This window comes from Phacochoerus africanus, chromosome 7 (genome assembly GCF_016906955.1).
Source record: "Phacochoerus africanus isolate WHEZ1 chromosome 7, ROS_Pafr_v1, whole genome shotgun sequence".
Taxonomy (NCBI): Eukaryota; Metazoa; Chordata; class Mammalia; order Artiodactyla; family Suidae; genus Phacochoerus; species Phacochoerus africanus.
In genome coordinates this window covers 20,392,497-20,418,703 of record NC_062550.1, presented here as the reverse complement: position 1 = coordinate 20,418,703, position 26,207 = coordinate 20,392,497, and the positions used below count along the sequence as shown (strand labels likewise).

Sequence of the window (26,207 nt, the reverse complement as noted above, 5' to 3'; positions counted from 1 at the left end):
AGAGCACGAGGACCGGAACGGGAAGACAGAGCTCAACATCAGAGGGTATAAACACGATTTAAAATATTCATTCGTTCAATACCAGAGGGAATAGGGCGCAGTGGCCCCTGGGACAGGCAGGGGGACCAGCAAGAGTGTAGTGTGTAGAGCCTGCTTTGGCTCTTCGGTAGCCAGACCACGCCGAGGTTATTACTGAATAGGAGCCTATTCAGAGCACAGCGGCCAGGACTTGGTGGTGAGTCAGAAGCCCGGCCACTTGAGGAGTTATGGGAGGCTCTGGAGGAGAGAAGACCTTGGGGGAGACGTGAGAGCTAACTGCAAAGATGTGAAGAGCTTCTCCAGCAAACAGGGGTTTGCGCTGATCCAGATGGACCGGTGGGAATGCAGCAGATCTGGCTCAATAGAAGAGGCATCTTTCTATTGATCCTGATGTGGGAGAGGCTGCATGGAGATGGCACATTTTAAGCAGAGGTTGGCTAATCATCTGGCAGGAGGTTGAAAGAGGGAGTGAAAGATGGGTGGGGTTGTGTATATGGCAACATTTCATGTCTTTGCTGCCCTAAGAGTTCATGTGATGCAGCATGAGAAAACAGGAACTCTGCACTCCCCCCTCTTTTTTTTTGGTCTTTTTAGGGCCCCGCTTGTGGCATATGGAGGTTCCCAGGCTAGGGGTCCAATTGGAACTGTGGCCTCCGTCCTATACCACAGCCACAGCAACACCAGATCCTTAACCCACTGAGCAAAGCCAGGGATTGGACCCGCAACCTCATGGTTCCTAGTTGGATTCATTTCCGATGCGCCACGATGGGAACTCCCTGTACTCTCTTTTATATTTGGGAAAATTGAGGTCAGATGCCAAGGGAACATCACGTCATGGAGCGGCCAAGGGCCGACCCAAGTTTTCCGGCACTGCCAGACTATTCCAGGGTGTGAAACTGATTATCCCTGGGGTCATGCAGGTGCGTATGATGCTCTGAGGGAATCCAGACTGGCTCTGGGGAAGAAAAAAAAAAGACAAGGGCAAGGTCAGTCAGAGACCACCTTTCCCATCCTTCTTCTGGGCAGGAACTTGTATAGAAAACATGACCCTACCTTTTCTCTTCAGAAGCCTTGACCATCTTAATCACGGAAGCCTGGGGGACCAAGGGAGGGAACCGTGTGCCCGAATCCTAGGATGATGGGAACAGAGATTCCACAATGCAAGAGCATGAGAAATGAAGGCTAAGGGAAAAGGAGTGAGTGAAGGGGGGATCTTAGAGAATTTGCAATGTGATGTTCTGGGGCTGAGCCCTAAAAGACCCTGGAGGAGGTTTCCTGGTATAAATAACATTCCTGTTAGAGGCAATGAAAGATTCCATCAGGAGCAAATGCTGCTCATCCCTGTAAAAAAAAGTGGGGGGAGTGGTAAGATCCATAGCCCTTTACTACGTACAAAATCTCAGATGATCTCACTGGCTCTGGGAGAGGGCTGGGGAGACCATATGTGGTCCCTGGAAAGGACACTCCATCCCTGCTTCTGGTCCATGCTATTCTCGCAAGGCAGATACTTACAGGGAGAGCCCACCCACTAATTAGCAGAGGGATGGCCAGGAGGGAGCTGGGCGCTCAGGGCAGTGAGACTCCCAAGGAAAGTTTGCCAGCTGCCCCTCCCTCAGAGAGGCTGTGGCAGGGCGGGGAACACTTGGAATCTAAATTTAATCCCACTAGCTTCTCATCTCCATAGATTTTGATCTTGAGACATGGTGAACAGGAGGAGCAACCATGGCTCAATACAATTCTAACTCTGTCTGACCTTGGACAAGGTGTACCTTTCTGGGCTGGGAAGGTCTTGGGTGTAAGGAAGTCTCTCAAGAAGGTTGCCTCACCCTCAATTACCGGCCCTTTGGTCTAGGATGCTCTGCAAGTTATGAGCCAGCTACTCTGATGGTTTCTCCTTAAGCTCAGTGTAAACTCCCACCCATTTTTTGAATATGCTGCCCTGGTTTTATCAGCTTTCCGATTAGTCCAGGAAATTGCCTGTCTTCATATTGATCAAGGCTGTGTTGCAAGGCTGACCTGAGAACTTGGGATGTTGGGAGGTTCCCGAGCTTGAACTATTGGTCTTCAACATCCCAGTGAAGCACCTGTAAGCCTTCTTGTTGGGTGGGGGGCAGGGGGGCCCTCTGATTTCGAGGCCTGCCTTCCACGTCTGTCTCTGGGGATCACTTCCACCCTGCAGAGCAGGCACCCCAGAGTGGGAATAATTCCAAGACTAGTCAAATTGCCTTCAGCTCAGGGGCATTCAGCATTCCTTTCTGTAGTGATGGGCTTCCAATTACAGATGGATGGACCCCACCACTCCCTAAGGCTTCCTCTCAGAAGATGGCCTCATTTCAAGAACTTAAACTTCCTTTCCAAGTCTTTTCACTGTTTCCAGTGAAACAGGGGCCTGTTACAAAGCTTTTCTTGATTGTTATATCATCTTCTGGGTCCTTCCAAGTGCAAAGGTGAAAGAGAATCCCTCCTGCCCGTCTCCATCATTTACTACACTTCAGTTTCCCAAAAGGTAAATAGAGTCCCTATTTCAAAGACGAGGAAGTCAGACTCAGAGAGGGTAAGTGACCTGTCTAGGGTCACACAGCTAGAAATTTGCAGTCAGGAGTGGGACTCAGTTTGGCTGACTCCATGCCTCTAAGTAAGAACCTCCAGCACCTCTCTTCTCTCTCCCTCTCTCTCTCTTTTTTTTCTTTTAGGGCTGTACTTGCAGCATATAGAAATTCCCAGGCTAGGGGTCGAATTGGAGTTGCAGCTGCTGGTCTACACCACGACCACATAGGATTTGAGCTGCATCTGGGACCTACACCGCTCACAGCAATGCCATATCCTTAACCCACTGAGTGAGGCCAGGGATCAAACCTCTGTCTTCTTGGATACTAGTTGGGTTCGTTACAGCTGAGCCACAATGGGCACTCTCACCTCCCTTCTTTTATGTGCTCATCTTTGGCTTCCTCCTTCCTGGCCTCTACTCTGCTCCAGCATTGCTGATGAGTGACCCTGGGGCCTCCTTTGCTGCCTGTCTGGGAACAGGCTACCCCTAGCTCTGCATCTCTTCCTCCTGTATAAGAAGCCTCAGCCCCTCCTCTGCCAGCTGCCAGCTTTCGACATCGCACCCCGCCTCCCCATTGTCTGTGCTTCTCCTTTACACCTCCCAGGCTTCAGCTCTCTCCACTGTCCTGAAATTTGCTTCTCTCCCATGTCCCTGGTGGAGTCCCGCAGGGCTGGGTGGCTTGTCATTGCATGTCTCTCTTTGACTCTTTTCTCAGTCCCATCCCTCAAAAACCTCTCAAAATAACACCACACCTGCCCCTGCCTCTCCCCATAGTCTGCCTATGGCTGCCTCACCTCGGTGACCAGTTCTGGTGTGTATGTGAGGATCCTCAGCATTGGAGGTGTTGGGGCTCTCTGTTATCTGGCACTGATGGGGTCTCCCAGGGGCAGGAAACCCTGTGGGAGGCTGGGGAAAGAGGGAACCTGGGAGGGCACCGAAGGACAGAGGATTTAGTCTTACTTTCAGAAGGCTTACAGAGCAATTGAGAGACCAGCAAACACACACACACACACACACACACACACACACACACACACACACCTGCATGCACATGCACACACACAAGTGAGCCAATCAGTACATCAATATGCTCTTGAATCTGGAAGCAACTGAGCTTAGGAAAGACAACCAATGGAGCGGCTGATGGGATTAATCAAAGAGCACCTCCTGGAGGAGTGGGCCTGTCCACTGTCTGTTAGAGCAGAAGAGATGCAAGTATTTGCCTTCAGGGCCAAATGTTCAAGAATTGAGATCTTACATGCTTCAGAGCTTGACTATAAGTAGGAATGTAAAGAGAGTTGCCAGGGCAACTGGAAGGCCTTTCAGAGAAGAGTAGAAGCGGGCTTGGAAGATGGAGTGGAACAGAGAGAAATGGAAGAAGAGGATTTGATGGCCTGGGCAAAGTGTGCAAGTGGAAAGGTCAAGGTTGAGGCTTCAGGGGAAGGTGATCAGGAAAGCTGCAGGTGCCGCAGGTGGAGGAGCCCGACCTGCACCAAGGCAAGCATGTCCTTGAGTTTGATGAGCTGAGCTTGTCCGTTGCTACCTGGGGGACCTTGGGAATATATTTACAAGCCTCAGTTGTCTTTCCTTTAAAATGGGGCTGATGGCTACCCCCATGTGGGCTTTCTGTGATGTTGAAATGAACTGTAGCTCCTAACATGTGGTTGGTCCCTGCTGATGTTAGTGCCTCCTCCTGCTTTCATTTTGTCTTTATTTTCATGAATGCAGGGAACACAAATAAGCCAGGAATGATGGTGTGTGGCTAACATCTTTCTCCCACATTTGCTTTTTAATATCACCACACACCCACTACAGTCCTGGGGGCATCATAGGATGTGACAAACTTGCTTAGCAGGCAGCATTGCAGTTTCCAGTCCTGTCAGGTCTCAAAAGGAAGCAGTAGGAGTTCCCGTCGTGGCGCAGTGGTTAACGAATCCGACTGGGAACCATGAGGTTGCGGGTTCGGTCCCTGCCCTTGCTCAGTGGGTTAACGATCCGGCGTTGCCGTGAGCTGTGGTGTAGGTTGCAGACACGGCTCGGATCCTGCGTTGCTGTGGCTCTGGTGTAGGCTGGTGGCTACAGCTCCGATTCAACCCCTAGCCTGGGAACCTCCATATGCCGTGGGAGCGGCCCAAGAAATAGGAGAAAAAAAAAACAAAAAACAAAAAACAAAAGACAAAAAAAGTAAAATTAAAAAAAAAAGGAAGCAGTAGAAAGAGAATGGGAATGAGATTCAGAAATTGGAGGATTCCCAGGAACCCGACTGTATGTCTTGGAGAAATTTTTTGGCTTCTCTGGGTCTGCCTTCTCACTTCTTTGATAGGCAGGTTAGGAGGTGGCATCTTGGAGTCCATGTGGATGGGAAAATCCTGTGATTCTCTACCCACTTGTTTATAGGAACCAGTTCCACTTGCCCGTCTTTGAGCTTCTTTTCTAGTTTCAGGGGAAGAACCCTTCAAAACAAAATCAGGAATCCCAACTTCTGTTCCTAGATGTGTCTTTTCTGAGCTGGGGTGTCTAAGAAGGTTGCATAATCTCTCTGAACTTCAGTTTCCTATTTCATAAAGTGGGGTGAAAACAGTGTGACTGCCTAGTTCTGGGGGTCCTTGCGGGAATAGATTTTATGTCTGTGGTGAAATGTGCAAATATAAGCTGTTAGAGATCTTACGCCTTCTTGTTCCTTATAGTTTCTGTGTCTCTCTCTCTCCATGGTAGTTGCTAGAGTAAGTTTTGCAGCTCTGTAAATTGTCTGTTGATTGCCTGATCATGCATCTCTTTGATTTTTCTCTGTGTCCATTTTTCAGTTTGAGGAAGGAAGCACAGATCACTCCAGAGATTGGTTGTGGGCTGGCAGAAGTCAGAATGAACACACACACACACACACACACACACACACACACACACACACACACATGCATACCCCTCCAAACTGCTAGAAGGAATCAATTGTGCAGAGTGATGTGTCTCAAGAGAGAGTTTGCTGAACTGAAAGAATTTTGATTGCCTGTCAGAAGAGGCAATTAGGCAACAGTGATTACCATGCCAAGACCATCCCTGGTCCCATTGTTCCCAGTGAGGATTGAGATCTGCGTTACTCATTCCCTGAAAGATGGTTGGTTTAGCAGCCCAAGGATGTTAGTGTTAGAGTCCCAGACAACAGTGCCATGGAGATGAGGGGAGGGGAATCAGTGGAGAGGTGAGGGGCACTTTCTGGAGGAGACTGTAGGGCAAAAATTATGGGAGAAGAGGAGGGACAAGGCACAGTGGTGAGGAGCCATCTGGAGAGAATGTCCTGGTTCAGGACCACAGGGTGATGGGACCAGATGATCTTTATAAACGCCCTTCTCCTGCATAGCTTTTACTCCCCAGGGGAGCCCTCCCATGCAGGTCTATTACCACTCAGAGTAGCGTAGAGCCAGCCGAAGTCTGCACCTGTATTTCTGTATTTACACACAAGTGTTGAGGGGCACTCCAGGCTTCTGAGAAGTCCCAGAAGAAAATTCTGTGTGGGTTCAGGGTTTTCCAGATGCCAATGCCACTACTATTCAGTAGGGTGAAGTGCTGCTCTCCAAGAAGGCCCCTGGGGTTTCCTGGCCCATTGCAATGCATGCCAGGTCCCCTTAAGCCTGGACAGCAGCAAAATCTCCCTACTGAATTCTGTGCCTTGAGGTCTCCCACCTCCTTTTTTTTTTTTTTTGTCTTTTTGCCATTTCTCGGGCTGCTACCGTCTTATATGGAGGTTCCCAGGCTAGGGGTCGAATCGGAGCTGTAGCCACCAGCCTATGCCAGAGCCATAGCAACGTGAGATCCGAGCTGCATTTGCAGCCTACACCACAGCTCACGGCAACGCTGGATCCTTAACCCACTGAATGAGGCCAGGGATCGAACCCGCAACCTCATGGTTCCTAGTCGGACTTGTTAACCACTGAGCCACAATGGGAACTCTGAGGTCTCCCCTTCTCAGAGTGAATTGAAGAAATATTTTCCAAGCACTTGTATGTGCCTGGAGCCGTGAATTCAAAGGGGGTAAAATGGGCCTCCTGCCCTTGGAAGTCTCTGCAGGGGAACACTTCCCATGCTGCCTGGTTTTACCAAGCACGGGCGGTGCATCCCGAATTCAGGGGCTGGGCTGTCATGCAAACATCTTGTACACTACATCTCAGCATCCTCCATTCAAATCCCAGCCATGCCGCTTAGTACCTATGCAAATTCAGGCAGGCTGTCCAAACTCTGTGCCTCAGTTTCCTCATTTCAATTATTTATTTATGCCGTGCCTGCAGCGTGTGAAAGTTCCCAGGCCAGGGATCAAACCCGTGTCACAGCAGCGACTCGAGCCATTGCAGAGACAACACCAGATCCTTAATCGGCTGAGCCACAGGGAAACTCCTCCCCCCCCTCAGTTTCCTCATTGTAAAAATGGACAGCATAGTAGCATTTATCTCAAAATTTTTGTGAAAGTTCATACATATGAAATATGTAGACCAGTCCTTGGTACATGGTCAGGTTTTGTTACATTATTATTACCTCTTCTTATTTTAGTTTGCCATTATTATTATTTCTATTGCCATTACTATTGTCCAGAAACAACTTTAAATTCTCAGAGTGGCTTTCTAGACTCTCATCATTGTCCTCCCTTCCAAATCCACATCCATCTCTCCACATAGTCTAGTGTGAGGCTTGAATCACCTGTCAAGGGTCACTGCTGACCCTTTGCTTTACAAAAACATATGAAATAGCATGTGTCTGTTCATCTAACTGCTCCATGTACTTTTTTGATTGGTATTTGCCTACCATCCATTTGCACCAGTTTTCCATTGCTGGTGTTGCTTTCTCCTGCCCTGGTCAGTCTTTGAGGAGAAGGAAAACTCAGAAAACTTAGAGAAGAACAGGCTTCTCCCTTCTGGTTCTTCCAGAGCATCTACCCATCCATCATATTTGATGACAGCTTCATCTCTGAAATTAATGCAGCCCATTTATAAAGCTTACCTTTAATAAAAATAACTTCTTTTCATTTTTCACTTATTTTTTTTTGGTCTTTTTGCCATTTCTTGGGCCATTCCTGCGGCATATGGAGGTTCCCAGGCTAGGGGTCTAATCGGAGCTGTAGCCACCGGCCTATGCCAGAGCCTTAGCAACGCGAGATCCGAGCCGCATCTGTAACATACACCACAGCTCACGGCAACCCTGGATCCCTAACCCACTGCGCAAAGCCAGGAATCGAACTTGCAACCTCATGGTTCCTAGTCAGATTCACTAACCACTGAGCCACGATGGGAACTCCTCATTTTCACTTATTAAGGGTACAACTTGGTGAGCTCTGGAATTTGGAGGGCAGGGCCTAGAAATGGGCCAGAGAGCTCCTTCTGAGACTCAGGTGTGGGAAATTGCACCTGCTGGTTCTGAGAGTGTGTTTAGCAGCTTACAAAGGCAAGGCAGGAATGGGAACTTACATATCTTTGTGACAGGAGGTTATGAAATCCTACCAAGAAGCACCCGATGGCAGATGCGGGGTCCTGGTTTCCCAAGTCGCAAGCACTCCAAGAGAGATTTTTGTCTGATAACATGATTACCATACAAGCGATCTTGCACACGCAGCGATTTCAAGAGCCATCCTGGGAGCTAGGTGTGTAGTGTTTATTGTATTGTTGAGGCTCGTAAAAATCTTGTATGGCTGCAGGCAAGCCAAACCCCGGAGAGGCACTGCATCCCGCTGACTCGAGGACCAAGCCCAGCTGGCTACCTGTATATAAGGGGAAGCCTCTGTGCTCGGGTTAGAGGAGTGTTAGCTCCTTTCCTTTCTCGACATTGCTCCTTCTCTCTCTAAGTCAACATGAGTCGACACTTTAGCTCCAGGTCTGGGTACCGCTGTGGAGGAGGAGGAGGAAGAGGGGGCTTCAGCTCTGGCTCTGCTGGGCTGGTCAGCTACCAGCGCAGGTCGACCAGCAGCTCCATTCGCCGCAGTGGGGGAGGTGGTGGGAGGTTTACTAGTGGAGTATGTGGAGGGGGAGCTGGTGGTGGTTTTGGAAGTCGGAGTCTCATTAACCTTGGTGGCAGTAAAAGCATTTCCATAAGTGTGGCCGGAGGAGGTGGACGTGGTGGTTTTGGTAGTGGTTATGGCAGTATTTTTGGTGGTGGTGGCTTTGGGGGCGGTGGTTTTGGAGGTGGTGGCTTTGGGGGTGGTCTTGGTGGTGGCTTTGGCAGTGGTGGTTTTGGTGGAGGTGGTTTTGGCAGAGGTGGTTTTGGTGGAAATTTTGGGCCTGGATACCCTGGTGGCATACACGAAGTCATCGTCAACCAGAGCCTTCTGCAACCTCTCAATGTGGAAGTCGACCCTGAGATTCAAAAAATAAAGTCTCAAGAAAGGGAGCAAATCAAGTCCCTCAACAACCAATTCGCATCCTTCATCGACAAGGTGAGTCTATGTGCTCAGCACACTGGGAGAGCATCTTCTGGTCCATGTGGGACTGATGTTGCTAAGATGTGTTCGGGTTTGAGCCTCAAGTTTCTGTGTCTGGATGACTGAAAGGGGTAGTTTGTGGAACCGTCCTCTAGGAGATAGGTTAGAAGTATGCTTGTGAATGATGCTAACAAATAAACTCCCTCTTGGACAGAGAGGTCCGTAGTCTACAGAAATGTAGGTCTATTTGACATCAATTTGAAGGTTTTTTTTTTTTTATTTTCCCACTGTACAGCAAGGGGGTCAGGTTATCCTTACATGTATACATTACAATTACATTTTTCCCCCCAGCCTTTCTTCTGTTGCAACATGAGTATCTAGACAAAGTTCTCAATGCTATTCAGCAGGATCTCCTTGTAAATCTATTCTAAGTTGTGTCTGATAAGCCCAAGCTCCCGATCCCTCCCACTCCCTCCCCCTCCCATCAGGCAGCCACAAGTCTCTTCTCCAAGTCCATGATTTTCTTTTCTGAGGAGATGTTCTTAAATTCAGCTCCTGAGCAGAATTGGGCCTCATGTTGAATGAAGAAAATAGGAATGGGGCTAACTCAACCTTGAGGGTGCAAATAAGAACCTTGACAAGGTCTTCCTAACTATAACTAGGGAATTGAGTATAAAGAGAGAGCACGGTGGTACTGTAGCAAAAAGTATATAGGAAGTCCGTACCAAGCATCTTCTGGGGTCAGAAGGAGAACACTGAAGCCTGAGAATTTTACATTGGTCCTGGATCAGAGTGGAGAAATTTTTGTGCTGATATTTCCAAGTATCTGCTCTAGAAAAACACATAAACCATTAAAAAAATTTTTTTTGCCTAATGGTCAGTAATGTCAACACAATAGATTTGGAATTCAACTTTGGATTTTCCCCAACATGCTTTGAACTATGTATATGCTCAGGAAAAGCAAACAAAATTTTTTTATGGTAATCTACCTAAAAAAATAAAAGAAAGGCTGCTCTCTTAGGTATTGTGTATCTATTTCAAAGTGTAATTGCAGTTTTTCTCTATGTGCTTGACTATTTTGTATTTGGGTAGCTACTCCCTTCTACATTTCCAACTGAAACAGTACTGTAATAGCCATTCTCAGGGAAATTAAGGCTTCTCTGAATTCATAGTGAATTGGGTTTTGTTTTTAAGATGATGCTAGCTTGGTCATCTTTCTAGTTCTCTGTTTGTCATGGCCAGGAAAACAGGCATTGAAGTTCTTCTCCAAATGAGGCAGGGCCCTGCTGCATGGTAGCCCTTGGTACTCAGTGGCCATAGAACTCCATTTCTGTACCAGTGGGTAATGGGGTCTTGTGTTCTTAGGTGAGGTTCCTGGAGCAGCAGAACCAGGTGCTGCAAACAAAATGGGAGCTGCTGCAGCAGATAAACACCACCACTAGGACCCAAAACTTAGAACCCTACTTTGAGGCCTACATCAGCAGTCTTAGAGCAAGAGTGGACCAACTGAAGAGCGAACAATCTCAGATGGATTCAGAACTGAAGAACGTGCAAGACCTGGTGGAGGATTATCGGAAAAAGTAAGGAGGACTGGTTGGGTAACTCTTGATTTTCATCCCCAAATGGCAAGCTAAGACTATGAACTGGACGTAACAGTGTCTTTTCTTTGGGTAAAGGCAATTCAATTTGGCTTTTTCAGAAATCTTCATTTTCCCAGAAGCTGAGAAATAGTTGGGTGGTTTTATTGCCCAGAAGAAAGGGGTGGCAGAGGTGTCCTAGGCTGGTAATGACAGGCGATGACTGGCCATGCCAATTTTAGTCTAGAAAGCTAAACTTTAGACTTCCCATCCTCTGAATCTCCTCATCACTTCTGATTTCCTTGCAGGTATGAGGATGAGATCAACAAGCGGACCAATGCAGAGAATGAGTTTGTGAACATCAAGAAGGTGAGCAAGTTCCGTAGGATAGATATCACATCTGAAATAAACACTAGAAGAGGGTCTCCAATAAGCAGGCAGATATGGCATGGTGTTGGGAACCAGGGACTGGACCTGGGGAAAAGAGGAAGGATAGAGGAAGGAAGAGAGGAAGCCTCCCCCCATATTATCAGACCTAGACTCATCCAGACATTTGGTTTCTCCAGATCTCTCAACACCTCATGTGGTAATAGAGGAGGCAGTTCTTAGCAAGTTAAACAAGGTTGATTGTGATTATAATACAGAGGGGTGGGGCAACCACCACCGGGATATGCCTGGGGTATAAAGTGTGGTGGAGACATCCCTCACCCCCAAACATATCTTCTACTTGGAAAATCCCCTCATGGCTGGTGAGCGGGTCTTGTTCTGGAAAGAATACAACTTCTTGATGTCCGCTATTCCTCTAGGATGTGGATGCAGCTTATATCACCAAGGTGAATCTTCAGGCTACAGTGGACAACTTGCGTCAGGAAGTTGAATTCCTCACTGCACTCTACCAAGCAGTAAGTTCCCTAATTTAAACCAAGTTTGCCCCAGCAGAGAGACTTTAAGCCCAAACCCACTATCGCCCAGAAGAATAGAGATATATCTTCCATCTCCTGAAATCTCCCCCTCCTCCACATTATTTTTGTTTTAATGCTGTAAGAGTCACTGAACTACTATGCCTTGCAGGAGCTGGCTCAGATGCAGACTCATATCAGCGAAACCAATGTCATCCTCTCCATGGACAACAACCGCCACCTGGACCTGAACAGCATCATCGACGAAGTCAAAGCCCAATATGAAGAGATTGCCCAGAGGAGCAAGGCTGAGGCTGAGACCCTGTATCAGTCCAAGGTGAATAGGCTGGAGGCCTAGCCAGTTTTCCTGAAATGTATTGCCTTGCTATCTTGATTTTCTCTTACATGTGTGTGCATGAACCCTGGTGCACTCTGCCACATTTAATTTACTTGATCCATCATCTTTAGTATGAAGAGCTCCAGATCACTGCTGGCCAACATGGAGACAACTTGAAGAATTCAAAGATTGAGATTTCTGAGCTGAATCGGGTGATCCAAAGACTTAGATCTGATATCGACAATGTCAAGAAGCAGGTGCTTGTTTCTTCCTTCTATTGCTCAGCTCTACAGAAGTGTGTGTGTGTGTGTGTGTGTGTGTGTGTGTGTGTGCTCTGCTAATTGGAGCACTTGTTCCTAATTTTAAATCTTTCCATCCATACTAGGGTTATATATCATCCCTGGTTCCTTTTATGACTAAGTTGTTTTCTAGAATCTGGCCATCATGCTGGGTTCTCCAGAGAGAAATTTGTGAAAATGACCTAGTAGAGAAACAGATGTGATGGTCATGAGTGATCTAGCCCATGGCCAGCTCAAAGTGAGACTCAAGAGGTGGTGAGTGAAAGGAAAGGTAGCCAGGAGGTTTCAGAGTAGACATCTGGAAGAATCTCAAGTCTGTAAGGGGTGAAGGAGAATCAACTAGGGTTGAAATGTTGCTGCATCACCTTTATTTATGGAAGTTGACACAGTGATGTGCTACCCAGAGGCTAGTGAATGCATGAGATGATGTAAACCCTTGTGGTTCTGTTGGGCCCAGAACACTGGTCTCACTGGGGTAGAGAGATCAACCTGAGATGAAAAGGCCAAGGAGGGATTAGGTCATTAGAGAGTATCATGTGCTGGATTCTTCTCTCTCAGATCTCTGCAGTGCAGCAGTCTATCAGTGATGCAGAGCAGCGTGGTGAGAATGCCCTCAAAGACGCCCAGAACAAGCTGAATGAGCTGGAGGAGGCCCTGCAGAGGGCCAAGGAGGACCTGGCCCGCCTGCTGCGTGACTACCAGGAACTGATGAACACCAAACTGGCCCTGGACGTGGAGATTGCAACCTATAGGACCCTCCTGGAAGGAGAAGAAAGCAGGTGAGGAAGGAACTGTGGGCAGTTTGACCACTTTCTATATGCTTCCTCCCTTGGATGCTGACTGCACTTGAAACTGTAGTGGCGTGATTGCAACTTGTCCTGGGTACCCAGAAAGCAAAGGTACACCGTGCAGGAGGAAAGCCAGAGTTCCAAGCCTTTCTTTTTTGAGGGCTGAAGCATCCCTATGAAGCTTTTTGAGATAGAACAATTTATTCTTCTTCTGGGCTAGCTCAGAGTCATATGGATTAAAGTCAAGGACTTTGGAAGTGACCAGCATTAGTTGGAAGACTCTTATCTACTTTATATGGACAGTATACCCATGCTGAGAAAAATGACTGAGTTTGGGGGGCCAGAAAGGACTGGGTCAGATTTCAGATCAAGAGGATTGAAGGAGCCCCAGATGGGGAGACTCTTTGAGATGGCTGAGAGGGCCTGGGGAAGCAGTTTGTGAAGCTGGAGTCATGAGGATTTGCTTTTCTTTCTCCCACAGGATGTCTGGAGAGTGTGCCCCGAACGTGAGTGTGTGTAAGTACCAGCCAATTTCTCGGGGGCACTCGGGCTTGCTGGGCTGGAAAGGGAATTGGGGTTGATGATAACTGAGTCTTACCTTGCAGCTGTGAGCACCAGCCATACCAGTATCAGTGGAGGTAGTATCCGAGGAGGTGGTGGCTCTGGAGGCGGCAGCTACATCTCTGGAGGCGGCAGCTACAGCTCTGGAGGTGGCGGCGGCGGTGGCAGCTATAGCTCCAGAGGCGGCGGTGGCAGCTACAGCTCCGGAGGAGGCGGCGGCGGCGGCGGCGGCAGCAGCGGTGGCTATGGCTCCCGAGGCAGCAGTGGGGGCCATAGAGGAGGCTCTGGAAGCAGCTTCACGTCCTCTGGAGGCCGGGGATCCAGCTCTGGGGGCACCAAGACCTCTGGTGGCAGTTCCAGCATTAAGTTTGTTTCCACCAGCTATTCCCAAGGGGGGACCAGATAAAGAGATCCCCTCTCTCCCATTAGCTCTCCCTCTCCATCACTACCAAATATGCTTCTGATTGCCCCAGGCTTATTGGAGAAAAGAGCTCTGGTTAGTTACACTGGCCCATCCTTGTTCCCCAGCTCTTTCTTTTCTGCTCTGCTTCCCAAAGAAATTTTTAGGTCAGTGGCAATCTCAGTCTCCCATCTCTGACCCTGCTTTGTGCTTTGCCTGAGAAACAGCTCACCAATCATGGCCACACACATCACATTTCAAAGCACCTCCTTAAGTCAGCCAGAGGAGGGCTGGTCAGACCCACGGCTTCTTTGCCACGCATAGAGCATCAGCTATGGATAGCTTCTTATCCTAACCCTGACAACAAGCTCTGTGCTGCTTTGGTTTTGTACATAAGGCATAAGCCAGTTGTCTTTTGTGGAGAGGTCTTCAACTCCCTGTTTCCTTGTGTTGCTGCAATAAACTGCATTTGAAACTCTCTCTGATTCCTAATCTCCTTTGTTCACGGCACTGTCTACCTGGAGGGGTGCTCTGTGGGGGGAAGAAGAACTGGGAGCCCCATGGTGTGTGGGGGAGTTGGACACCTGCACATGAGCAAGGTGGGAGGAAGGTCAGGCAACATTTAACTTTAAACATCTAACTTTTAACTAGAACAAGCTCTTTCTATGGTGGAAGTGTCATGGAGAAATGGAAGAGACTGGGGTAAAAGGTTTTACTCAACTAAGAAGTCTTTCTTGGAAAGGACAGTGAACAAGCAGGTTGGGAAGGAGTCTGGCATTGAGAAGAGGGGAAAATATTACATGGAAAAGTAATTGTTCATGTGGAACAGCCAGTGATGAGAGGGGTGTGGGTAACATGGGGTCAGCAGCTATGACAGCCAGAATACAGGCATTGGCTTGGGGAGGTCAAGAACCAAGAGTGGTAACAGAGAGCTGGATATTCCTCTCCTCTCTTTTTCAGGCCACTATCCAAAGCTCTGCTAAATTTAAGAAGTTGTCTGTGGACATATAGCCCATATTTCTGAAGTGGTACAAAGGGATAGCATAGTGCCCAGAAACATGGATGTTTGGAATCAGATATTCTTGGTTTGGACCACTGCCATGTACTAGCTCTGTGATAATGTGAAGTTATAGATCTCTCTACATCTCACTTTTATTCTCCCTGAAATAGGGGTAATAATGCCTTCTTTGTGGAAATTATTGTGAGGACTGAATGAGATGATGAAGGAACATGGCTTGGCACACAATACGCCCTCAGTGAATGCCAGTTTTAAGGATAATGGTGGTGATAGTGATTACAATGATCGGGCTGTTGTAACATTGATTGCTCGTGTTCAGACGGCTCAGTAGCTGCTCGCTCTAAGGAACAACTGAACGTTAGTTTCCCAGAGATGCTATGACCCTGAAAAAGTCAGTCAGCTTCTATGAGCATAAGTTTTCTTAGCTTCCAATTAGGAAAAAATATTGTTAGCTCCAGTGAATGTCAGAGCTGAGGAGAGCAGAAAGGGCATAGATGTACACGAGTATCATTTCAGCACTCATCACTGAACTCTCTCTCTCTCCTCCCCAGACACCCCCTGACCAGAGCTGCTTTGTGTCTGACAGGTGTGGGGGTCTGGATGTCATTATGGTGGATAGAAAGAACAAGGGACTTAGATTCAGAAAACCTGGGCTTCATCCATTGTAGTATTTATGGGGCAGACAAAGGAAGATAATCCACAGCTCGTGGCTGTGTGGATCCTTGGACAAGTCACTTGACCATTCTGGGCCTGAGCTATCTTGCAGGTGAAATGGGGATAAGGACATTGGCCTCCAGACATGGAGAGGATGAAATATATAATGTGAAAGTGCTTTGTGAACTGTGAATGTGTTAAATAGAATTGAGATGAAATTAAAAGGGAGTCGCAGATGAGTAGAAGAAGGTGGCTGGCTGTCAGGGCTAGCAAGGAGGGAAGTAACTAGACATGGTCACTGTGGCTGAGTGACAGCTCTGTAGAGACAGAAAATTGATTTTGTTAGTGAACCCAAGTTGAATCTACTTCTGAGGCCTGATACTTACAGGTCAAACATATAAGAGATGGATATGTGAACTAGAATGTCTATGTATTAGCTTGTGGGAACCTACATTTTTAGTGACATCTTCTTATAAAGATATCTGGGAAACTGAATTAGTCACAGTGAGTAGGTTAGTGCTTCTGGATTTAGAACAATGGGGGTTGGATGGCCTTGAGAGAGATGCTTTACCTTCTTCCATGGGAGCGAAGACCTCTGAGGTCACCAGATACCATGCTGGGGACAGTGTTGAATGAACTGTGATATATTCTAAGACTCTGACACACATTTTCCAATATCTTTCTAGGTTACAAGTTTCTTTAGTTACATTTCAGGATTAGGAATACCCTTGTTCATCTTTTTGGACTTGGGTTTTCTTGATAAAGTCAGACATGAAACAGAGTCCTCTATAATTTATAATGACACTTCTCATAACTTGTCTTGTCACAGGACTATATGAAAACCCTGTGTTAGTATATAATGAAGAGCTAAAATAAGTATGATCAAGTGCCCAAATGCATTAGTACTAGAAAGACAGCAAAGGAAAATCTGAATTTTGTCGGTTCAACAGAAAGGTCTTGCACACATGCCACGTGTCAGCGACAAGACCAAACACTGGGGACACGCTGATGAATAAGACATGTGTCTTGCCCTCAAAGACTTGGGAGATGGGGAGTATGCTAACGTGTTATAATAATGCACATGACCGATGCAATGATAGAAACACGTGCAATTTATAGAAAGGGTACTTATGGAAGTAAGAGTGAGAAAAAGTGATGCCTGTAGGGTTTTAGAGGATAAATAGGAGTTTTTCAGGCAGACAAGGAAATTCAAGACAGACAAGAACATTTAAAGACATTTACGGCAGAAGGAATAATATGAGCAAAGAAATAGAAGGATGAAATTGCTTGAAGTAACCAATAATCTGAAGGAGCATGAAGTTAGTGACAAGAAATGAGGTGATGAGTTAGATCTAATAAAGGAGGGCCTTGTACTGATTCAGCAGAGTCTAGATTCTAGTTGGTGGGTCAGAAGTTCTCAGATGGGGTCATGGGACCAACTGACGTATTACAACCTACTATGTACTTGGCCGGTGGGTGGGAAAGGAGTTGCCTTACTATTAGTGAAATAAGAACTGAGCACAAGTCACCGTTTTTATTGTACTTTACTTGTGAATCTCCTAAGAAATCTAGTCTGTCTATGGGAGATCTGCTCATAACTGTAATTTTAAAATGGAATTTTATGGTTGAAATAGCTGCAACAGATGAGGAGGAATCAGTGAAATTTTTATGGGAGAGTTACATGATTGGATTGGTGTTTTAGAGAGATCATTCAGGCCAGATTGGAGGCACCCATATGGGAGGTAGAAAGTCTTTTTTTTTTTTTGCCTTTTCTATGGCCGCACCTGCGGCCTACGGAGATTCCCAGACCAGGGGTTCAATTGGAGCCGCAGCTGCTGGCCAGTGCCAGAGCCATAGCAACGTGGGATCCGAGCTTCATCTGTGACCCACACCACAGCCCACAGCAATGCCGAATCCTTAACCCACTTAGGGAGGCCAGGGATCGAACCCTCAACCTCATTTGTTAACCACTGAGCCGCGACAGGAACTCCAGAAAGTCTTGTTAGAAGATTATTACAAAGGTGCAAGCAAAAGTCAATTAAGTCTTGCACCCAGGTTCAAGTTCTTAGAGGTGGTAGAGTGGCCAGAAATGAGGATGAGGCTCAGCATTCCAGAGGAGTTAAGAGTCAGATCACTGGGACTTGGTGATGGATTGGATGTGGGCTGGGGAAGTGGGTGAGGCAAAGAGAGGCATGGAGGGTGGCTCCACATTCCTGGCTTGGGTAATAACAGAGAACATAGCAAGAAGACTGGTGGTCAGAAATGATGAGTCAGTCCTTTTGAGGTGCCTTCATTTTATCCATGTAATTATGGGGCCAGGGGTATAAACTGGAGTCATCAAAAATTGAAAGTTAGAGTAAACAAGCAGATAACTCAGGAAAGAGTAGAGAGAATTGCAGAGAACTCCCCATAGGGAAGTCAGAACTATACGGGGAAAATGTGCTTTAATGCAGAAAACTTGAAAGCCATGAGACTAGTCATAATTCTCCAGGGGCCAAGATACTGAGGTTCCCCAGATCTAATGATAACTTCTCAAAAATCTTAGACTTCAGCATTGCATCCTTGGGTAGGTCCAGTGTGGACTGGATGCTTGGTGCTTAGCCAGGTAGTAATAATCAGAAGGAGGGAAAACAACAGGTACAACTAAGTGATAAGAACTCTCCTATCTCGCATTACCAAGTTCACTTTCTCTGTCGAGACTGTAGATTCTCAGGTATCCTTCCAAAGGTATCTGTGCAAGATGCAAGCAAAAATGTACAGATGTGTTTATCCTCCTTTCTCAGATGTCCTGTGTTTCTTCAGCAAGATGAGCCTTTTGGAATCTGGCTGTGAGTTCTGTCCATATGCCACATCCTATGACCCAGTTTCAGCCCAGTTTTGCCCTTGCCTTAAGCTATCTGTGCACACCTCCTCTTCCAGGATCTGGATCCATGTGTCTTACTCCCAGTGTTTTAGCTAGAAGGATGGAATCCTTCCCTCTGCCCATGGGCTGATGGAGCCTTGGGACTCCCCTGGGTGTTCTTCCTTCATGAATGGTCACAATGTTGCAACTTTCAGTGCCAGTCCTGACTGGCCAAAACTTCTTTCTACAGTGGTGTGGCTCTTACACAGCGACCTCTCTGACAGACTCCTGAGATTCACCTAACTCTAGAGAAGAATGAACTTTCTGCCTTCTCTCCTCCTCACATACCAACTTTCTCCTCTCCCACAATCTCCTAAGGCAACCAACCAGCCCTCCTGGGAAAACAGCAGAATCCAGTCAACTCTTTCTGCAATCCTTGTTTCTCAGATCCTACTTCAGCTTAGCTCACTTCTGCCCTCCCTACTCCTTCCCTTGGGAGGAGGGTCTTCACTAGCTGTTCACTAGCCCTTGGAAGAGAGAATTCCAAAAAAATTTGACTTTGAACCAGAGCCCATGGTTTTGCAAGAAATTTTAGGAACCATACCTTCTCAGACCCATCTTCATTGCAATGGGGATCTGTTGATCTCTTAGAGGAACCATGAAGAAGTCTTATAGTTCCATGCCCTGTGGAAATCTTAACAGGAGCTTTATAGACATGGCTAAAATTTGTTTTGAAAAAGAACATTCTTTATTTTTCTTTTTAGGGAAGCACCATGGCATATGGAAGTTCCCAAGCTAGGGGTCAAATCAGAACCATGGCCTATGCCACAGCCACAGCCAAGACTAGATTTGGGCCGCATTTGCAACCTATGCCACAGTTTGTGGCAACGCTAGATCCTTAACCCACTGAGTGAGGCCTGGGATTAAACCTGCATCCTTATGGATACTAGTTGGGTTCTTAACCCCCTGAGCCACAATGGGAACTCCCAAGAATATTCTTTTTTTTATGCCAGTTATTCAAAATGTATCAGTCTCATTGCCCTCTGTCTTATAACAAAAATAAAGTAACCCCCTTTTATTGTCAGGGAAAGAAAAACATAGATGATATTTTTTAGAATCATGTACAAATTAAAACAAATCAACACAGTGCCTTAGTTGCAATATAAAGGAGACACAAAATGAAAAAACCTGGTAATAATATCTATTTCACTTGGCATATCTCAGGCAGAACTCTATTCGAAAACATAAGGAAGCATCAGATGTTTGCACCAAGAGGTAGAATCACCCTGTGTTCAACCAGCTAAAAGTTCGGGCTGTGGCGGGTGTGCTATATTGACAACATACACACCATGAGCAACTTTGCCTTTGACAACACAATTTTCCAAAAGGGTAAAAACTCCCATGCCCTTCCTAATGAGAGGAAAATACAGCCTTCTCTTCATGTACACACTAGTAGCTTTCCTCAAGAACTCAGTATATCTGCAAACTGAGCAAAGCTATTTTGCTTGTGTATGTCATATGTGATGGGTTCTGGGCTGAACCATTATACATGGTAGGGCAATCAAAAGTTGATCAGGAGTGCTGGCATAATCTGGGCTGTGCTCACTGAATGTCGTTAACAAATCTCCTAAATCACAGTGACAAGTAAACATTGTCTCCACAGATTTCCTAATGATCTCTAGGGCAGCACTGCTGCTTTAGGACATTTTTGTGGCTGGGGACATTTTTAGATATCCAGGGAAGAATATGAAGAACATTATTTTCAACTGTACAATTTTCCTTCTGTGTGTGTGTGTGGGCAAGCATTGGGGGAGGGGTTGTGGAAAGTCCCTATCTCCATCTCAGATTATATTATATGGACTACCGAACAGTGAACAGGTTTTGTTAATTTCTGCTTCATTTGACACTAAGGAAATTTTTTCTCTTGAGAGAGAGAGAGAGAGAGAGAAAGAGAGAGAGGAATCAAGAACAGACAAGCACATTTCAAGAGGCAGCCAGGAAGAAGAGTCAAGTGTGAGCAGAATGTCCACAAATTGAGGAGCTACTAGTTGAGAAGAGCCAGACATATGGTCAAGGTTTGGGCAGGCGGAAGGATGAGGAGGACACTACAGCCTCTTCCCTTGTGTAGAGGGCATGGCTAACAGGCTGACGATAGTTGGAGTCCAAAGAAGTTGCTTCCTGGAACTGCATTTAGCTGAAGGCTTGTGCCAGAGGAAAGATGCTCACGAGATGTTTGGTGGTGCCAGAAACTTTGGTTGTTCCTTGGGAGGCTGGGTACCTACACTGCCCTGGGAGGCTCTGTGTCACTGTGTTCGCCCCTCCCATGTCTGCTGCAGGGAAGGTGGCACTCCCCGTCAAGCCATTATCAGAAAAATGGCGCCGTCTTAGTCAACTTGTGACCTTCCCAGGTTTACCTCGGGTGATCCCACCCCTCCTTGGTGCCCACGCCCCGTTTCCAATCTGTCAATAGAATCTGTTAGTTCTTTCAGTGTCGAGTGTCCTCTGCTGGTACAAAGACTCCTTTACACATAGTGATGGGACCTGTACTGGTTACTGCAAGGCAGCAATTCCCAGAGGCAGTGAAAGCAAAGAGTATGTAATTTAAAAAATTTTTTTTTATTATAGTTGGTTTACAGTGTTCTGTCAATTTTGTACTGTACAGCATGTTGACCCGGTTACACATACATGTATAGATTCATCAGAAGTGATTAGACATCCAACTCAAGAGCAAAAAGGCCAACAACCCAATTGAAAAATGAGTATGTAATTTGAATAATTCAGAAAACTTCTTAGGAATAATATGAGAACAAAAAGAAAAGAAAAAGGATTTTTCTTGATTCTGTTCTGTTGGTTATAAAGACTAAGGAAAGAGCTGAATCCTTTTTGGTAGGGAGCTCTCTGGTAGTGGGAGAAAGGTCTCCCCATGGGTGTTGAGTTCAGTCCTGAGCATCTGGAAAGTTCAAAAAAGCTAGTGTGAACTCAGGAGCAAGAACAGGGGCAGAGAAGATACTTGAAAGGAGGTAAAATGTGACTGAGGGTGTGTATGAATGTCAGTTTCACTGAAGATGGACCACACCATTCTTGTAAAGAACAATGGAAGGGGCTGCCCTGTGAGCAGATGAGTTAGTCTCCTTTGCAGATACTTGAGGAGACTGGCCTTTCCTGAGGCACGGGTGCTTCAGAGTCAAACCCTGGATGGAACCACTTCCCGTCTTGAGAACCCATGGCTTCTTTCCCCATCATCTTCCCAAAGTCTCCATATTCCTCCTCTCTTTTCATTCCTCACATTTCATATTCAACTTTCAAAATATTTCGATCAATTTTTTTTTTCTTTTCGGGGCTGCACCTGTGGCATATGGAAGTTCCCAGGCTAGGGGTGAAATTGCAGCTGCCGGCCTACATCACAGCCACAGCAATGCCAGATCAGAACTGCATTTACGACCTACACCACAGCTCATGGTAACACCTGATCCTTAACCCACTGAGTGAGGCCAGGGATCGAACCTGCAACCTCATAGATGGTAGTCAGTTTCCTAACCCACTGAGCCATGACGGGAACTCCTGACCAATTGTTTAAAAAGGCATAACAGTTTAATCTTGGTCTGAGCTGATCTGATAGGTAATTTGGAGAATATTTTCATTTGTTCAGTTAAGAAAACACTGGAATTCAGTCCTTGAGCCTGGGTTTGTTTGATGCAGGGTGTGCATGCGATGAGGACACAGGGGAGTCCATTCTTGCCACTCCTCTAAGGTATAGGTCTTTAATTAACCTCAGTTGTTTGGAAGATGTGAAAGGGTATGGCAGGGGCGGGGGCCCGTCCCTGGCTTCGCTTTCTGAATCCTACAACCTATACATCCCTACTCTTGTCACTCCTACTCTGTACGCAATGGGGTTGTTGACTAGTCCCTTTGGTTCTCAGCCTTAATTTTCTCCTGTTGTCAGCACAGTTGATTTCCTTTTGTCCTACACCTGGTAGAGTTGGAAGAACATTCTGGGCAAGTGGAGAACATAGTGCTCTATCTCTGTGTCCCTAAAGGAAGCCAGAGAGGATCCCGTCATTGAAACCACCCCTTATCAACAGGTCAACATCTGCGTGTCTGTACTCAGGCTGTGCTAACTGTGAAGGTGTGTTTGGGATTAGAGAAACCCGGCTGGTCTCCAGGGGAGTGCCTCATTTTTTCAACTGCCTTCCCCTGAGTCATCTTCTCTCTTGGCTTTATAATGCATAAACAAGTTTCTAGGGTGAGGACACCAGGCATGGTGGTGTGTCTGGAGTCTCGTGCCACCCCACTGGCACTCGTGACCTGCCACGTGCCACCAGGGAAAGGTTGCACCTTGCAGGACCAGGAGGAAGAAATGCAATGCATCCCAGGGCAATAATAGCCAGCTTGTGGTGATGGAGGCTCTGATGGAGTAAGGGTTGGATTATCTTGCCCTTGGACCCAACCTCTTGGCTCCTTTCCTGGCCACCCACAGCGGTGTGAATAGAGGGAGCAGTTGGTTTGATGCCTTTCCTGCAGGGGGGGGAAGTCTTGCAATGAAAGACTTAGCCTGGGAAGGACACTCCTATTTACTTCCCATTTTCCATCATTGTGGGTAGTTGAGCGTTGATGGTGTTATTTATTAAGCTCCCGCTGTTGGCCTACCTGGGGAACTTTCCTGGCTCTGAAATCCCTTGCTGTATGGGTCTGTGTGGCAGAGCGGTAGGGTTCTTGCCCTGCCACCCTTTAGACATGTGACCTTGACGAGTCACTGAACTAAGTTTCTTCCTCTTAAAGGAAGGGATCAGTCAGGTGGTCTCTGACATATTTATGAGCCGGTAAGAATACAGGGACTAGAATGGGATAGAGAGCCTTTCAGAGGGGCGGAGAAGTCTCATTAAAGCTCTGTGTTGGGGAGTTCCCATCGTGGTGCTGCAGAAATGAATCTGACTAGGAACCATGCTGTTGTAGGTTTGATCCTTGGCCTTGCTCAGTGGGTTAAGGATCCAGCGTTGCCGTGAGCTGTGGTGTAGGTGGAAGACGTGGCTTAGATTCTGCGTTGCTGTGGCTCTGGCGTAGGCTGGCAGCTACAGCTCTGATTGGACCCCTGGCCTGGTAACCTCCATATGCCACGGGTGCGGCCCTAGAAAGACAAAAGACAGAAAAAAAAAAAGCTCTGTGTTGGGAGCAGGGAGCAGGCATAATAGGGTACAGTGGGCAGAAGTGGGGCTCACAGAAGGCTATATAACCTGAAGATGCTGGTACCAGCCCTAGACCTGCCACTTGACTCATCTGGTGACCTCAGGCAGGTCTTTGCACTATCATAGAGGCTCCATTTGCTCATATGTGAACTGAGTGTATTAGTGTTTGCCCTACTTGTTTTTAGGAGATGGTCCAAGATGAAATGACACCTGTGAGGGCGCTCTGAAGTGTAACATGCTCTGAAGTATAACAACAATACCTGTTGTTCTTTGAGAAGGTGCTGGAGTGAGTGTGGGGTGTGAGCAGAGGCATGGCTGGGGACCTGGGAAAGGATGGAGACAAGGTGGAGTCCTGACCCTCAGTCTTCTCTGTGGCTTCATTCTTGCAGGTCTTGAAGCATTCAAGAGTCCCCTTTTAAATGAAATACTCATTCATGGGGGAAGGCTCCCACCCTGGATCCATTACCACTAGCTCTGCAATGAGTGGCTGGTTTTTACCTGAGCAGGGCTGAGCTGACTGCCAGCTGGGACCTGGGCTCCGTGAGGGATGAGACCTTCAAGGAGTAGGGGGGCGTGTGAGCCTCAATTAGAGCTGCATGGTCAGGTGGCAAGATGCAGCTTAAAAAGTGGTGCCATTTTTACTTTATCACCACACTGTTGGAATTTCCAGATATTTCCTGCCACTACTACAGACAGTGGGAAAGTAGAAACCTTTGCTTTCTGCTAGAAATTGCATTAAGTGCTGCATGTATTATTTCATTTATTTTATTTCAATATTTTATCCTAATTATTTTCTTTCTTTTTGTTCTTTTAATTAAAGTATAGTTGATTTACAGTGTTGTGTCAATTTCTGCTGTACAGCATAGTGACCCAGTCATATAAATACATATGTATAATATGTATATACACATTTTTTTTTGTCTTTCATCTTCTTTTTTTTTTTTGTCTTTATAGGGCCACACCTGTGGCACATGGAGGTTCCCAGGCTAGGGGTCGAATTGGAGCTGTTGCTTCTGGCCTATGCCACAGCTCACAGCAACGCAGAATCCGAGCGGTGCCTGCGACCTACACCACAGCTCACAGCAATGCCGGAACCTTAACCCACCGAGCAAGGCCAGGGATTGAACCCAAAACCTCATGATTCCTAGTTGGATTTGTTTCCACTGTGCCACAGCAGGAACTCCTACATAATCTTTTTCTTGTACTGTCTTCCATCATGTTTTTATCCCAGGAGATTAGATATAGTTCCCTGTGCTATACAAAGGACCTCATTGTTTATCCATTCTAAATGTAATAGTTTGCACTTACTAACTCCAAACTCCCTCCCCCCCCAATTATTTTATTTATTTTTTTATCAACTCTCTGAGGTAAATAAGTACTATCATTCCCACTTTGCAGATGAGGAAATAGAGTTCACGAATGGGTAGGTAACCCTTCTAAGGTCAAGAAGATAACAGGTGGCAGCGCTGGGATTCATTTCAGGTGTGTGACACAAATCCTTGTCCTTATCCAGCAAGTGCCACCTGCAAGTGTCCTTTATCAACAGGGCTTTTCTCCTCCTAATCAGAGACTCTCTCGAATTCTTCTCTCTGAGGATGCTGTGGTCACTTCTTATGCTGGGACAGAAGTCAAGGACAAGACCTAAGAGACAGAAGGGAGCCCCACAGGCCAGTGTCTGGAAGCCTGTGTTTCTATTACCCAGCTGGAGTGAGGCAGTTCAGCCTTGGTGCAGCCGCAGGAGCTCCCTGCACATACCTTTCCCTGCCAGGACCTCACAGAGGAGGACAAGGAGCCCGGCCTGCTCAGTCCTCTGAGGACCCCTGATCTGCTAGGCACTGAGGAGGCTGGTCCCCCCATCGCCAGGCAGAGAGCTCAGTGCTGCTGCTAAAATGCCCGTGAGGACGCCTCACCTGGCGTCTCCCAGCCTCACCACTAGGATAACTCAGATCCTCCTCCTCCATTGCCCCACTTTATTCCTTCCCCCAGCTCTCAGGGGAAGCTGGTGGAGACCACTCCCCCCCGGGGGATGATAGTTGTCCGAGTTTTAGGGCAAAGGCAGACTCTGCTTTTCCAGGCTCATCTAAGCTGCCAACCCTGTTGAAAGTGATGTTCTCCAAGTTGCTGTCTAAGAAGCCGCTGCCCCTAGAAGGACCAGGACTCCAGAGCTACATCAGTTCCCAGGAGACTGGGATTCTAGGAATTTCCCACAGGAATAAGGATTTGGAAGGTGCAGAATAATCCTGTGGATCCACTGAAGCTCAATCTCCCAGCTGCGGGTCTGGGAAGAAGGGATGTGCAAGTGGGAAATAGAGGGGGAGGGTGGCTGGTGAGGGAGAAAGCAAACCCTGAGCATGTGGGTGCTGTGCAGACGGCCTGGTGTGTCCTGCAACCACACTGAGATCAGCAGCGGGACAGGCTGCTCTCTCTCCCTGCTTCATTACCAGCTCCACTCCACTCCCTGCAGGGGGCTTCACCCACTGAGTCACACCTATCCTAGTGTCTGCCCCAGGGCCCTCCAGCCCTTGGGACACTCTCAAGCTCCCAGCTTTCCCACAACAGCCAAGATTGTGGTACCCCCTCCCTACCCCCTGTCCTGTCCCCACCAGGGAGGCTGGTGATGCTGGTACAGGGCAGGTGACAACTTCCCAACTGGCATCTTCACATT

At 47.1% G+C, this 26,207-nt stretch overlaps 1 protein-coding gene across 1 annotated transcript; it reads left to right on the top strand.

The window, feature by feature from the left end:
• Window positions 1-8,350: 8,350 nt before the first annotated feature.
• On the top strand, window positions 8,351-14,323 carry LOC125130853 (keratin, type II cytoskeletal 1-like). Its single transcript, XM_047786699.1, has 9 exons — window positions 8,351-8,999; window positions 10,350-10,564; window positions 10,870-10,930; window positions 11,368-11,463; window positions 11,633-11,797; window positions 11,929-12,054; window positions 12,655-12,875; window positions 13,366-13,400; window positions 13,490-14,323. The coding sequence occupies exons 1-9, from the start codon at window positions 8,418-8,420 to the stop codon at window positions 13,849-13,851; spliced, it is 1,863 nt and encodes a 620-aa protein (XP_047642655.1). The 5' UTR covers window positions 8,351-8,417; the 3' UTR covers window positions 13,852-14,323.
• Window positions 14,324-26,207: the final 11,884 nt, after the last annotated feature.

Coding starts and splice junctions, on each gene's coding strand:
- LOC125130853 (XM_047786699.1), top strand. CDS start 8,418: ATGAGTCGACACTTTAGCTCCAGGTCTGGGTACCGCTGTGGAGGAGGA. Junction 10,931..11,367: donor AGTTTGTGAACATCAAGAAG/GTGAGCAAGTTC, acceptor CTATTCCTCTAG/GATGTGGATGCAGCTTATAT. Junction 11,798..11,928: donor AGACCCTGTATCAGTCCAAG/GTGAATAGGCTG, acceptor CATCATCTTTAG/TATGAAGAGCTCCAGATCAC.